The 15,652-nt window shown below is 43.8% G+C and overlaps 1 protein-coding gene across 5 annotated transcripts in view; it reads left to right on the forward strand.

The window, feature by feature from the left end:
* Nucleotides 1-15,652, forward strand: part of MED12L (mediator complex subunit 12L) — a 777,103-nt gene that overhangs the window by 58,214 nt on the left and 703,237 nt on the right. For all 5 annotated transcript variants that reach the window (XR_012243786.1, XM_073625995.1, XM_073625994.1 and 2 more), the window contains exons 6-7: nucleotides 5,508-5,677; nucleotides 13,410-13,520. Coding sequence is in view for 4 of the 5 variants with exons in the window: in XM_073625995.1 (XP_073482096.1) it covers nucleotides 5,508-5,677; nucleotides 13,410-13,520 (281 nt within the window). In the remaining variant the exon portion in view is untranslated. The remainder of the gene's footprint in view (nucleotides 1-5,507; nucleotides 5,678-13,409; nucleotides 13,521-15,652) is intronic.

Below are 15,652 nucleotides of genomic sequence, written 5' to 3' on the forward strand. Positions count from 1 at the left end.
AATTTTTGTATCACTTTTACTACAGTATTCTGACTGATAAGTAAAGCTTTGCTGATCTTCTTGTAGCCTTCACCTTTCTTGTGTAAAGAAATTATTGTCTTTCTCAGGCCCTGTGCCATTGCTGACTGCATGAAATGGGAAGGGGTTTTCTTTGTTAAGTAACGCCCATTTATAATCAACTGTCTGCTGGACACCTGTATAATTAGACTCCACCTGTATAATTAGACTCACCTGTAGTTGAATTCTTGTTAATTAGGGTTTTGTTGTTTAAAATTTAGCTTTGCTCCTAAGACTTTCACTGGGGTGTATTCATTTTTTGCAACATGGTCTCAACCACTTCAGCCCTGGAATATTTGCCTGCTCAATGACCAGGCGTCTTAAAGAGCCGATGTACAGCTATGATGGCTCACGAAGGGGAGCCAACCTGCCACAGTATAACTGCGGCGGCTGGTCCAGAAGTGGTTAAATACATTTGTTAGGAAAAAAACTTTTTTTGTGTGTGCAAATTAACAAATCTTCGTTGCAAGCAATGGCCTGCATTTGTGTATTTGAGTATTTTGTAGTATAGTGTCCCATTGAAAATGTTGATTCTGAAAGGAAAGTAAAGGTTTTCTGACAAATCTGTTGGGGTATTTTAAACTGAATGGGTTGTTTTCCCAGGTAAGGGTTTACACATAATTTAAGCCCAGGCTGCCATGGACCTGCCCTCAGCCTGTGGCTGCGCAAAGAAAAGCGAGACCGTGCACCGATGAGATCATCCCTTTGTCACTTTGCTTTCCTAACATGCTCCTTCTAAGCACATGAACTGCTGGTTTCTTGTGCTGCCATTTCCTCTCCCACTCTGAGCTTTTCTTTATAGGGACTGCAAGAGGCTGATACTGAGTCAAATTCAGGTAATTACATTAAAAAATACACTTAGTGATGTATTAGGCCAAGCTCATGCTATGCATATTGGTGCTGCCATTTATTCCTAATGGCACCCTAACACACCATACCAATGCACCTGTACTACCATGTGTTATGGCGTGATGTGCTACAAAAATAACAATTTTTTTTGGTGTATTTGTGTGCGTTAGACAACCCATTCAAATGAATGTGTTAACGCACCCAACGATGTGAACCTGGGCTTAATGAATACCGAACTGCATTTGTTTTGTGTATTTTACCAGCCTAGGGTTCTGCTCTAAATCTATTTACTGACCATCTTTCGCTCTTGGTATTCTTGGTATCATTATTTTAATAGGGATTTAACTGACTATGTAAGGAAAAATGTTTCAGTAGCATAAGCAAATGTGATAATGGGGTTGTTTGTAAGGTAAGAGAATAGTGGTCATTTATTATGCACCAAAATAGCTCTGTGTTTCAGAAACCTAAATAGGTGTTATTGACCTTTTGATTTAATAACAATGAATTAGTTGTTTATGACTGTTAGTTCTCCACCTGAAGCATGTATAATATATTACTTTTGCAGAACTACAGCATGTGAAATATGACAGAATAAGCCATTGGATAGATTTGATTAATAGATTTAATTAAATAAACAACTGACACATAAAATAACCAGAACATAATGGAAAATGCGCTTGTCTAAGGAACATAAAAACATAGGCGCTTACTGAAAAAATTATTTAATTTGATATACTATGCTACAGATAGGCAGTGGAAATGTTTAAGGCTTGCAGACCTTAAGCTGGCCATACATGCCTCAGTTTTTTTCATTTAGCCAACCAGGCGAATGAAAAAACTGAGACAATTTCCCCACTATAAGGCTCAGTTCACACTGGATGCCAATGCGGCTCCCAGCAGGGGTCCTGTGCGTCCTGATTCACCGTTTCAGGTCCGATTTCAGCACAAATTTTGTGCTGAATTCGGACCTGAGACGGACCAAAAGATGCACAGGGCTCCTGTGCAAATTCACACCGGAGCCGCATCAGAGATATGTTAACTGGCTCCATAGAGAGCCGGTCACATTCTCCTGCTATTCACAATAGTGTGAACCCGGCCTCAAGGTGGATAGGGAAATCCTCCCTGCTGTGTCATTGTACCAACAATGTCCGTTCCTAAAAAGTCGATTGATACATTGACTTCTTATGAATGGGAATGGCCATACATGGATCGAAATTCGTCCGGTTCCTGCTGAACTGGCTGAATTTCAATTCATGTATGAATGGCTTTACTTTCTAAATTGCAGTATTCTTACACAAGGACAGAGACATCAGCAACTGGAAGTCCATGTTTTTTTTTTCTCAGAAAAGATAGATTTTATTGAGAATAAATAAGTTGAAGAGAAAAGTAATAAAAATCCAGAGCAACCAGTTCACCATACATGACACAAATACTGTCAACCATAAGGTTGTACCTAAATCAATAGGTCATACAGGTACTAAATCTGCCGACAACCACTATGTATTAACAACCACAGCGTTAATGTATGTGAGGTCTGCTCACATACATTTTAGTGTTCCTAAAAGTATTAAATAGAATTAAAGATAGTACAGCGCTCCCCTATTAATCATAGAGTGAAAAATTAATAATATATACCTTATATGTGAATCTGCTGTGATGGTCATCAATGCAATAGGCGAATAAATGTAGAAGGAAAAATGATTAAAAAAAATCTAAATATTAGCAATACAAATCAATCAAGTGAATGCACTTGAGCAGTGTCACTTAAATAAAGTACTCATAGTAGTAATATAGGGAAACACAACTGTGACAACAGAGTCTGTGAGAAGAAACATACAACCAATATCCGGTAGGTTTAGGTGGTTATAACAATACAGTCCATAAACATCCAAAGGATTAGATGGTACAGTGCTGGCACGCAAACACCTTCAGTGTCTCTCCACCTTCACTCTTATGCGCTCACCTCCACTTTGGACCTAATACAGGTCACCATGCACCTTCCCCTTTAAGGGGTGTATACATCCTCTTGTAGATGGTAATATCCTCTATATGTGCTTGCAATAGTCCTGAGTGATCCTGGGTCCTACCAGGTGCTTGCAATATAACCTGTGACAATGCTGAGCTGTATTGCTCATTTAGGAATAGAAAATAGTGGCATAGTGCTGAAACCTTTTAAAACTTTAATAAAAATCAAATAAAAACATTAACTCACATTTTATAGTGCACTAGTACTGGTGCACTCAGATCATGTACATAGCACATAAAGGGTGTGCAGCCCCCTTAAGGATCGCTTTGCTGTTGGTAGCAAACAAAGCACACAGGATAAACGTCCTCATTATGCACGATGACATCACTAGGCCCTGCCACTGACACGTTACATGCCACTGGACTTCTTCAAAGGCAATTCACTTGATTGATTTGTATTTCTAATACGGTATTTAGATTTTTTTTTTATATACTTTTTCCTTCTACGTTCATTCATCTATTGCATTGATGCCCATCACCATAGATTCACATATAGATTTTATATTATTTATTTTTCACTTTATGATTACTAGGGGAGCACTGTACCATCTTTAATTTTATTTAGATCACCCAGATTGCCTAAAACACATTGCTTAGGGTCAACAGGTAAAACGGCTTGGAACACTCCATTAAGGGTGGTCAGTATACCCATCCAGTAGGTATGCAGTTTTGGACAGTGCCACAATAGGTGAATTAGATCCACATGGTCCCGTTGGCATTCAGTTCAGGTGGGATCCGGTAAAGCACCCATCCTAATGAGTTTCAATGGTATGTAATGGGCCCACAACAGGACATGAATCTGCATGAGCCTTTAGGTGACTTTCAGGAAGCATGTTTGAGTAGTTTTAAGGGCTTCTTCTTACTGCTCAGTATCAAAAGTGCCCACATCATCCTCCTCAAAATTTCACATTTTTCAAAGGATGGTCAGACAGAAAAGTATTCAAAGGCATTACATGGCTTCTGGCAATAAATCGCTTCCTAATAGTGGTGCTCTGCATCAAATTAAAGAGGTAGGGTGTGAGATTGTCGCCACACTATGCCATCACCCTGAGCTTGTACAACGTGTTGTAGTTGGAGATAATAGAAATGCATTGTACAAGGGAGGTGAAAGAAAGTTTTTGTAAATCCTGAAAGGGACGTATGGTGCTGTAGTGGGAAACATGGTAGAGGTGAATGACCCCAAAGGCCTTCCATTAACAGCTATATTTAAGTTTGGCCAACTCAAGGTATGAATGAGTGTCCTAATTCAGGCTATACTGAGTAAAACCTGTCACCTAGATCAGAGTATAGGTAGGGACAACTTTATTAGACCTGGTAAAAGCAAGGGCCTCTAGACCAGAAGGAACATCATCTGCTCCAGTAGTGTGTCATAGTATGGATACAGTTGGGTCCAAACCCAGTAGGGGTGTCCGCTCTAGGATGGGGCATGCATCTTACCAGGTGCTCAAGTTGTACAGTTGTAAAATAAAGCCAGGCATTTGGGAGAGTTAGTCCTCCCTTATTCTTAGGCCTCTGTAGGTATTCCAGTGGTATCCTCAGGGACTTATTGCACCCTAATTGGGAGCAAAAAAAATGTGTTAACTACTCAGAATGCCTGTAAAGGAATAACTACTGGGGTGTTGTGAAGAACATAAAGGAGCTGGGTCATAAGAATCATTTTAATCAATCAAATTTGTTCTGCCCACCACCGATAGCCACAATTTATTCCAAATCTGAACTTGATTCCTTCAGAAGTGGAGATAAATTAAGATTTCAGAAGTCAGCAAGTTTAGGAGTAACCACAATCCCCAGTATTGTAATTTGCAAATTATTATTATTTTTATTATTATTTAAGGTACTTGTATAGCGCCATCAATTTACGCAACACTTTACATATACATTATACATTCACATCAGTCCCTACCCTCAAGGAGCTTACAATCTAAGGTCACTAACTCACATTTATATACTAGGGCCAATTTAGACAGAAGCCAATTAACCTACCAGCATGTCTTTGGAGTGCAAATGAGAGAATCAGGTTGTGAGGAAGTGTCATCAAGTAACATTAGGATGGATTTAGTCCAATTAGAGACCAGAGTATACTCCAAAATCGGTGACAGTCTCCATAACCTCTCAAAGAGATGAAAAAGTGTCTTCGAACATCAACATACCACCATCCGCATATAGCATAATCTTTTCTTGAATTTCATAATTAAATTCTTTCAATATCATAATTGAAGCCTCCAATATTGGGATTGGCTCAGTCGCTATGGTGACGAGCGAAGTCTGTTTTTCACCAGTGTTCCAATATTGTGACAGAAATTGTACATTCTGTATATAACTGTATTCCATTTTGTATGCTTTAGTTTTGTATTGCACACTGCACCCATTGTGCACACGGCACTAAGAATGTTTTGCATACACATTTGCATTCTTTCCAGTTTTGATAAGATGTTATAGACGTGTACAGTATGTATAGGCACTTCTGGACAGTAAACACTGCAAAATTACCTCAAATATATGATTACTGAAAACATACCATGCATTTCCTTTAACTATGTGGCTTGGCTCACTTAATTTCCTAATTCACTTTTCAGAATGGACTCAGATATTAACAAGGTATCTTCGTGAACAGTTGGTGAAGATAGCGGATTTTTACCACAAAAATTCCAGTCAGTGCAGCAGCTCAGTGCTTGTGACACAAGATGTGGAACAGGCATTGAGGCAGTGGGAGTACAATGAGAAGTTGGCATTTTACATGTTTCAGGTGAGTGCTCATCGCTTTTACTCCTCAGCTTTTACTTTTTTGATGTCAAACAGTATTAATGGTACTTTCCAACCTGTTGTAATGTGCATTGGTAGCAAGATCAGTGGAAGAGCATCATAGCTCTTTCAGGTTGCATTCACACCTGAGCGATTATCTGCTTGGAGCTTGAGGCTGCATTCACACCTGAGCGTTTTCAGCTTATAAAACGCTCATAAAACGCCTGAAAAACGCACGACAAGCAAAATCCCTTTCATTTCAATGGCACCTGTTCACATCTAAATGTTTTGTCACTTCCCGGTCCTTTTCAGGTGTGCCTCCCTAGTCCTTCTGACTGTGCATGTCACTCACCAGCCCTCTTGGCTGCAACCGATGGTTCCTCTCCCTGGAGACTTGCCCGGCAGTACTCTCTCCTGCTGTGCTCTCTTGCTCCCCCTGTGCCTCCTGTCCAGGACACCTCCACGTTTTCTGAGAGAGCCCTGTCTGCACCCGAGCCCAGGCCCAAGGTCACCCCCCCAGACTGGGGAGCTCCCTCCAAGGCCCCAACAGCCTCAGTACTCCATCTCTAACTCTTCCACCTTACAACTTCTCCCAAACTGGGCTGACCCTGGGTATTTGAGGAGACCTGCCCCCTTGCCAGTTCTAAGTTGGGGATTGATCTGGGCTCCTCAGAATATCCCAGGCAGCTCCACCTCACCTCTTCTCCTTCTAGAGAGCTCTTAAAAGAAAAGGGAGGTCTAGGTGATGCTGCCTGTGAGTCACCCAGCTTCTACCCTGAGCCACTCCCAGCCCAGATCAAACAAAAACAAACAGGCCTGGCTGCCAGCCAAGCCAGCCTAAATTTACCTACACTAACAACTCTCAGTCTAGCACCTACACTACTAGAGGGTGCTACAATTTGCGTAAAATATTGGACGTTGGCTTGAAGGGTGTGGTTTAATACAGTCTGAGATGAATTACATAGAGCAGAATGTGGTAATGTTAAATAGAGAATGTACAGTGCAGAGTGGACAGCGGTGGGTAGTAAATGCAGGAGAGGGGTGTGAAGTGTATGGAGGTGGGTAGGATGTGCAGGGAGAGGAGTGCGGAGTGTATGGAGGTGCGTAGTATGTGTAGGAGAGGAGTGTGGAGTGTATGGAGGTGGGTAGTATGTGTAGGAGAGGAGTGTGGAGTGTATGGAGGTGGGTAGTATGTGCAAATTATTCAACACGACAGTAAATTCTAATATGTAGTATACATGCAACAAACATGAAGTTGCTTGTGCAATAAAAGTCCACGTGACTAATAAGGCATAAACTTAAATTCAATCGAAGTGCTGAAGCATAAAAAGTCCTCCTCCACAAAATAAAACCGGCTTCATAGCATGCACAAATTGCAGTGGAGTGCTCAAATAAATCAAAGTAGTACTCCTCTTCGTGTTCACACACAAATTAGTAAGCAGTGGCCCCTTACCTTAAGGTAATGGGGTAACAGCATATGACCAGTAATGGGAATACCATCCTTTAAGTTTTCTCCTTTATCATCGCGGTCCTAGTCCTGGAGCATAGTTCCCTCAGATGGTAAAGGGGCACGTAGATAGAAAAAAACGGAAGGTCTCAGAAAGTGTAATGTTGTCAGGCTAAAACCAGCTTTTATTAATATAAGACATAGATACTCACAATACAGCAGTGAAACAAATGGCTAATATCCGAGCGGCGAGCTTGTAAGCCTCAATCAGCATAGGTGCCTGTCCCGTCCCTACGCATGACGTCACACAACACGTGACTTCATCACCTGACCCTGATGAAGTCACGTGTTGTGTGATGGCACGCGTAGGGACGGGACAGGCACTCTGGTGCTCCCCCAGTGTGTCCCCACTCACCAGAAGTAGTCACCCCTACAGGGGTAGTAGGCATAGAGTGGGTAGCTTTAGATGGATATTCCCCTTGGATGTCCTTATTGATTCTCTGTGCCTCCGTTGGCCCATATCAGTAGTCCAGTCCAGGGGCTTCCAGCATGTGTTCCAAACCAGGGCACCTCCGATTCTTTTACCGCACCAGACGGTCCTCTCCTCTCGGGAAAGAAACAAGGGACTCCCATAGTGTAGTATACTCGGTTTATTTAAAACTTAATCCATAAAAACAATTGGCAATAAACCCAGTACGGCACGGATACATGCAGAGTTAGGACCAGGAAGCTAATCCATAGCGTGCGTCCCAACTGCGTTCCAAGCCAAGACTTCCGGGTATAACGTGTAAGCGTGACTTCGGCTTACGCGTTTCGTCATAGGACGTTTTCCAAACGTTTTCAAAGCCAGTCACTTTTTGAATGCGAACAAAAGAGATTTATTGTCTCTTAACAAGAACTGGGGGAGAGAGGGTTAGGGCCCGAACACCCTTAGGCAGATGCAATAGCAATTGGCAGACTCGGAGACAGAATAGGCAGACCGCTATACAGGTTGAGGGCCTTTTAAGCTGGTTGCAGCACTATATTTGTAGAACTTCTGTCTCCTATGGCAACTGAACTTGTAGGTTGACTTCAACACAGATCTGTACACATACTAGACTTGGTATCCCCATTGTGTAGGACCTGGCCTCCATCTCACAGCCTCCCACTGTAGCTTTTCTCACTGAGCTCCCAGTCTTCTCACCAGACCTTCAAATCCCAGCTGCCCGCTGGATCCACTGAGCTCTTCCACAGCTTACCCATTGTACACTCCAAGCATCACCCATGCTCACCTGCTGGGTCCCAGACTTGAACGCTGAAGCTTTCCCAACTTGTTCACCGTCCCTGGCTATTGAAAAAGGCTGCTCTGGTAGTTCTTCAGACTTTACAAACCTTGTCTCTGATAACAGATGTGGTTGTCTCTTACTGCGACAGTGTCCCCTTTATCTCTGACCTCTGTTTCTCACTTGCCGCTGGTAACAGGAGTGGTTGTCCCATGTGGCAACTGCTTCTTCTTCACCTCTAACAACACTTGGTTCACCGTCCAGCTGAACTTCTGCAACAATCAGGCTCCCCTCGGGCTGAGTCTCTATACATGTGGCTAGGCCACAGACCTAGGCCTTACCTTCAGCTGCTGCTTCACATACAGCCCCCAGACCTCAGCCTGGGGCTAAAATAACTCTGATCACCTGGCTCATTCCCCTTAAATAGACTCTCCCAGCATGCTTAGCCACAAATATGATTGGCTGAGAAATTATGTCTATTCACAACCTGAACTCGTTATGGTCTTGTCATTCTAATGCCAAAGGCAGCAGTGCCACCTGTTCACAGAAGAAAGAAATGCACCATGTTCAGGCTTAGGGCAGAAAGTCAGTGGATACAACTACTAATTAGCCAGGTTAATTACCACCTAGCATAACTAAATTTGTTAGCAACCCTGCCTAAGGCTGGGTTCACACTGGTCCGACAAACGCTCCGACATTGGGAGCTCATGTCGCATGACGTGTGAAATTTAATGTTTCCCTATGGGAGCCGTCCTAACTGGTCCGACACAAGTCGTTCCGACTTTAGAAATGCTCCCTGTACTACTTTGGTCCGACTTTGATCCTACTTCAGCCTATTGACTATCATTGAAGTCGGATCAAAGTCGGATTGCCGTCTTGCATGATCCGACTTTGGCACGCGACTTGTGCTCAGATGTTCTTGAGGGGGAACTCCGCGCCAAATTTTAAATAAAAAACCGGCATGGGTTCCCCCTCCAAGAGCATACCAGGCCCTTGGGTCTGGTATGGATCTTGAGGGGAACCCCCTACGCCGATAAAAGCGGCGTGGGGGTCCCCCCCAATCCATACCAGACCCTTATCCGAGCAAGCAGCCCGGCCGGACAGGAATGGGGGTGGGGACGAGCGAGCGCCCCCCCCCCCCCTCCTGAACCGTACCAGGCCGCATGCCCTCAACATGGGGGGTTGGTGCTTTGGGGGAGGGGGCGCGCTGCGGCCCCCCCCCAAAGCACCTTGTCCCCATGTTGATGAGGACAAGGGCCTCTTCCCGACAACCCTGGCCGTTGGTTGTCGGGGTCTGCGGGCGGGGGCTTATCGGAATCCGGGAGCCCCCTTTAATAAGGGAGCCCCCAGATCCCGGCCCCCCACCCTATGTGAATGAGTATGGGGTACAGCGTACCCCTACCCATTCACCTAGGAAAAGTGTCAATTTAAAAAAAAACACTACACAGATTTTTAAAGCATTTTATTAGACAGCTCCGGGGGTCTTCTTCCGACTTCGGGGGTCTCTCCGGTTCTTCTCCACGCTCTCCGGATCTTCTGCCGTGCTCCTCCGCTCTCTTCTGCTCTTTTGCCGCTCTTTTGCTAAAGCGGAGGAGCCTGGTCTTCAATCTTCTGCCTTCTGCCTTCTGCCTTCTGCCCTCTTCTCCTGATGTTGACACGACGCTCTCCCCGGCTGGAATGCTCTCTGTGCGCTCTGCTCTGACTTATATAGGCGGTGACCCCGCCCCCTTATGCCGTCACAGTCCCTGGGCATGCTGGGACTGTGACGGCATAAGGGGGCGTGGTCATCGGGTGATGACCACGCCCCCTAAAACGTCACAGTCCCAGCATGCCCAGGGACTGTGACGGCATAAGGGGGCGGGGTCACCGCCTATATAAGTCAGAGCAGAGAGCACAGAGAGCATTCTAGCCGGGGAGAGCGTCGTGTCAACATCAGGAGAAGAGGGCAGAAGGCAGAAGATTGAAGACCAGGCTCCTCCGCTTTAGCAAAAGAGCGGCAAAAGAGCAGAAGAGAGCGGAGGAGCCCGGCAGAAGATCCGGAGAGCGTGGAGAAGAACCGGAGAGACCCCCGAAGTCGGAAGAAGACCCCCGGAGCTGTCTAATAAAATGCTTTAAAAATCTGTGTAGTGTTTTTTTTTAAATTGACACTTTTTTCCTAGGTGAATGGGTAGGGGTACGCTGTACCCCATACTCATTCACATAGGGTGGGGGGCCGGGATCTGGGGGCTCCCTTATTAAAGGGGGCTCCCGGATTCCGATAAGCCCCCCGCCCGCAGACCCCGACAACCAACGGCCAGGGTTGTCGGGAAGAGGCCCTTGTCCTCATCAACATGGGGACAAGGTGCTTTGGGGTGGGGGGGCCGCAGCGCGCCCCCCTCCCCCAAGGCACCACCCCCCATGTTGAGGGCATGCGGCCTGGTACGGTTCAGGAGGGGGGGGGCGCTCGCTCGTCCCCACCCCCATTCCTGTCCGGCCGGGCTGCGTGCTCGGATAAGGGTCTGGTATGGATTGGGGGCGACCCCCCACGCCGTTTTTTCGGCGTAGGGGGTTCCCCTCAAGGTCCATACCAGACCCAAGGGCCTGGTATGCCTCTGGAGGGGGAACCCATGCCGGTTTTTTATTTAAAATTTGGCGCGGAGTTCCCCCCTAAAGATTCATACCAAACACAGTGCCGGCATTGGCGGGGATCCAAGTCGGATCCCCGTTCATTGAAAGTCGGACACATGCCGGCTTCATGTCGCAGGGCAAAGTCGGATCCAAAGTAGGACGGCTGTCGTGTCGCACCAGTGTGAACCCAGCCTAATACCAGGGTGCTACATGTGTCATATCATCTACTGTTACTATAATCCCTAATAACATTGTCAGAGCCAACCAAAGTGTATTTCAAAGCCAACCAAAACCTGTAGGTAGCCAAAAATACCTATCATGAATGTATAAATACATGTTAATATAACCTGTTTGGCATGTGTGATAGACTGGGGATGTAGCAGGATAGGCTGACCTATGAATATGGTTGGCCTACTTCACTGATCAATGAGATTGTGTGGGAGGGGGAAGGGACTGGAAATGTTGGAGTGTTCTTTTATCAGTGCAGCTCAGGATTTAGAGTCATTTTAAAGTTGAAGTTTATTCCGTCTATATTTTGGCTTCCCTGGTTCTCCCTTTCACCCCTCATCAACATGCTAATGGCATTTTTAAATAAAAACTTTCAAATTGTCATTACATATCTTAATTTAGAACCCATGATTTCATCACTGGATCTCTGAGCTTCTCTATGCAATGCAGGCAGATCATGGCAGGCAGGAGGGGCCAGCAGGGCGCTGTAATAGCATCCTGAAATTATTACAGCACCTTGCCTCAGTACTCCTCTTAAGAACCCTTCGCTCTGATACAAGCCATGTATTGGTTCTTGGGAGGAGTTGCAAATATCAAAATGCCTTGGTAGGTGGATAAGAATTTAAAGAGTGAGCATTCCTAGGCACACATTATTTGCATGCAGAAAGCCCTGAGTAACCCCACGTGAGATGCTGAGCCCCAATGATTAAAATAAATTAAATCCAATAAATGAAAGGAAAGGAGTAAGGACAGCATGGCTGGGAAAAAAAGAGCTAGATGATGCTGGGCATGAATATTTCCACTATACAAGAGGATCATTGGGTAGATATAATTTGGCATGATTGTAGCAGCTACTGTTTCTGGGGGGCAAGCAGAGGGGCAAAAGCCTAGTCACATGCAGTGTCGGGACTGGGTCGCCTGGTGCCCAAACATTCTCATAGACACACTCCTAAACCTTGTGGACAACCTTCTCAGAAGAATTGAAGCTGTTATAGCTGCAAAAGGTTGGCCAACTCAATATTGAACCCTACAGACTAAGACTGGGATGCCATTAAAGTTCATGTTCGTGTAAAGACAGGCGTCCCAATACTTTTGGTAAAATAGTGCATTTTATCAAGGCCATTTTCAGAAAAGAAAAAAAATGTTTGAGAAGGGCTGTCTTTACTGTCTGAAAAGGTACAGATATCTTGGGAGGAGATTTTTTTTGAAAAGAGCAAGTCTGCCAAACAATGTGTTATGTTGGCCAGCCAAGGCTGACAATTTACCTATCCTACACAAAAACCTATTCTCACATCTAGCAGCCTAGAGGGTACTACACTAGCTTGCAGTAGGAGGGATTACAGAGGAGATGTTTCTTTTTTGTTTTTTTGCCAAAAACCAACCATCTGAAGGTAGCTGCATATAACCCATGGTGATGATCCTGGGTCCTGTACCCTAAAATTCTGTTTTTCTCCACAAGTGGCAATCATATGAAACAGAGTGCAAAATATTTACTGGCTCATACTGGCTTTTATCACTTCTGACTATGCCTTACAATTGGAGAACAACTGCCTAAGTCCTACCGGCAGTGCCTGTTTTGTGGATCTTCTCTGTAGAGCCCAACACATTTAGCCACTTAGTCCCTTCCAACTACAATGTGTACATTCCCAAAAAGACATCCAGAAATTTGCTCTGTTGGTGAGATTTAAAGGATAGATTTAAAAACCACTGCCATAAAGTACACTGTCTCAGGCTTTCTTTCAATTATTCTTCATGGCAAAACAGTTGTGCATACTGTGATTATTAAGAGAGATGTGGACGTGGTGAAGGAAGTAAGGACAACCACTCATCCTGCTATGCGCCAGTCCCACTCATAGTTGCCACAAAGCAGCATGTTTACATCTCAAAATGCTTGTATTACTTTATTAGTTATGGTAGCAGTGGAAAATACATTAATTCACAAAAGTTTAACATAATAAGGATCTTTATTTTAGCTGTTTGACTGTCACTTCTGAATTTCATTGGATTCAGCTGAATTTAACTGTTTGAAAATAAGGATTGTTATCCACCATGTTAGCTTTAAGAATTGAGGCCAATGACTGTAGAACTTAAAAGAGCCACATGATGGCAGTGAAGCTTGCTTTGTTATTGTTCTGCTAATACTACATTATCAATGCTGGATTTTAAAAAAATGTTCTGTACTTTTATTGCAGGAAGGTTTACTGGAACGACATGAATATTTGACCTGGATGTTGGATGTTTTAGAAAAAGTTTGCCCACTTGATGATGAACTTCTAAAAATCCTGCTTCCTCTTGTATTACAGGTTATTATTGACATTTTACTTATGGAAATTTGGACTTCTGAGTATGCATTTATCACTGAATCAAAATGTATACCTTTTATTAATGTGTATCGGAATTGAGTTCATTGCTTATGTAAGGTTAATATATCTGGGGGTCTGACAAAATAAATAGCTTTCAAAAGGAATACAGATATGGGATTGTACATGGCTTACTTGAATTAATTACTTGATTCTCCTAGCAGACCTAGCCTGATGTTCCACCTTGTGTATAAATTTGACATTACTATCACTATAGGTAGGCATGCTTGAGCAAACAAAAGGTTTGTATGGCCCTAGAAGATTCCCTTTCCTAATCTGTTTTTTCTATTTGGCTTTTTATAGAAGAAATTTGTCATGGCTTTGGAGCTGTTAAGGTATTCCTAGAGAACTCTGTGATTGGTGGAGAGGTCAGTTATATGACTTTGACGGGTCACGTAACCAGGCTGTCCTCCCTGATTTTTTCAGTGCTCTCTTGGCTTTGGACTACCAAAGCCAGCAGAACCCTAAGCATATTTGAAAAACACATGGCTAAGTTCTATATTGTGCAGAGATTTTTCATTTTTTTCTTTTGAAAGCAGTGGTAAGGACATACTGCTGCTTTATGCACAGATCCTTTTAGTTTGTTGTACCGCTCTGGGGTCTTTAGAAAACATCTGTAGGTTTGCTGAGAATGCCTTACCATATACTTACATCAGTGGTGGCTGGTGCTCAATATTTGGGGAGGGGGGCAAACAAACCTGGCCCCTCACTTGCACTACCATCCCCCCTCCCCCAAGATGGATTGGACAGGAAGGTGGCGATCCTTGTCCTTACCTTAGGAGGATGATGGTGGTGCTAGGTACGGGGTAGGGCTCGTGGAAGCTGTAAGAGGCTTCCCTTCTGCCCCTCCACCTGCTGCAGCTTGCAGAGGGAAGAGCCAAGGCCATTGCTTTTCCTCCCAGCTGAACAGAAAGCTGGTCCTGAGACCCGATTGGCTGGGAAGAGAAGCAGGCTGACAATAGCAAATATTAATTTGCTATCGTCTCACAAGTGGGTGGGCTCAGGGTAAAGTGCTCTGCACCCCGAGCCTCCCCTTTTTTGAAGCTAATTAGAGCCTCAGGCTCTAATCATGTGTTAAAAAAAAAAACCCCACATTAAAATCCATGCGTCCGTTGCCCTGCATGAAGATTAGGGGCCGGGTGCATGGATTTGGGGGAGGGGGGGCGGCGCCCCTGCGCCCCTACTGGAGTGGCCGCCACTGTACTACATACTAAATATAATTGGACCAGAGGCTCTGTGAAAGAGAAAAAGTAATCCAAGTATAAATGAAAAACAAAGCGATTTATGAGAAATCATCCTTGCAAACTGTACTCGGTTACCATGAAACAGAAGAGAACATTTTCATGGATTTGTTTGTTGCAAGTTACATCATTCTATAATATTGGCGTACTGGAGTTATTTTAATATTTAATATATTTATTTGTTTTAATAATAATAACTTATGAAATGGCTTATATATATGTTATATTGTTCTCAACAAAACGGTTACTTTCACCATCTTTAGGTAACTGAAAACATAGCAGTATTGTAATATTTTTTAAGTGCTCAGAGTTCTTTCCCAATCCACTAAGACCCCATCTGTAACATTTCACACTGATATTTTTTTTTACATGCGGAAGTGTCTTTACATGCACATTTTGCCCAATTAAACTTGTCGAAGCTATAACTCATTTGAAAATGATTTTTACTTGTACATTTGTGTGCACTTGTGTGGAAAGCATCGGTCTATGTCATAACAACGTATACCAATGAAAATGTCCCTCATCATTATCATCATCATCTTTTTAAATCTATAAATATATAAATGTACTGAAAGAAATGTGGACACTGACATAACTGACCACCTGAAACTGCTAGATTCTTGCAGTTTCTTGGCAGTCTCTGGCTTTAGTACTTTGAGTCTCTGTGGCACTTACTCAGAACAAATATTCAGCAAGAAGAGTGAAAGAAAAGCCCAAAACCCTGATCTGCACACTTGCTTTGGGATAGTACCCAGAAAGTACTAAAGCCACTGGATCCACATAGCAGTCTGTGATGACAGCTTCCTTATATTTTTTTGTACAGGTTTCCTTGAA

Source organism: Aquarana catesbeiana, linkage group LG04 (genome assembly GCF_042186555.1).
Source record: "Aquarana catesbeiana isolate 2022-GZ linkage group LG04, ASM4218655v1, whole genome shotgun sequence".
NCBI classification, from domain to species: Eukaryota; Metazoa; Chordata; class Amphibia; order Anura; family Ranidae; genus Aquarana; species Aquarana catesbeiana.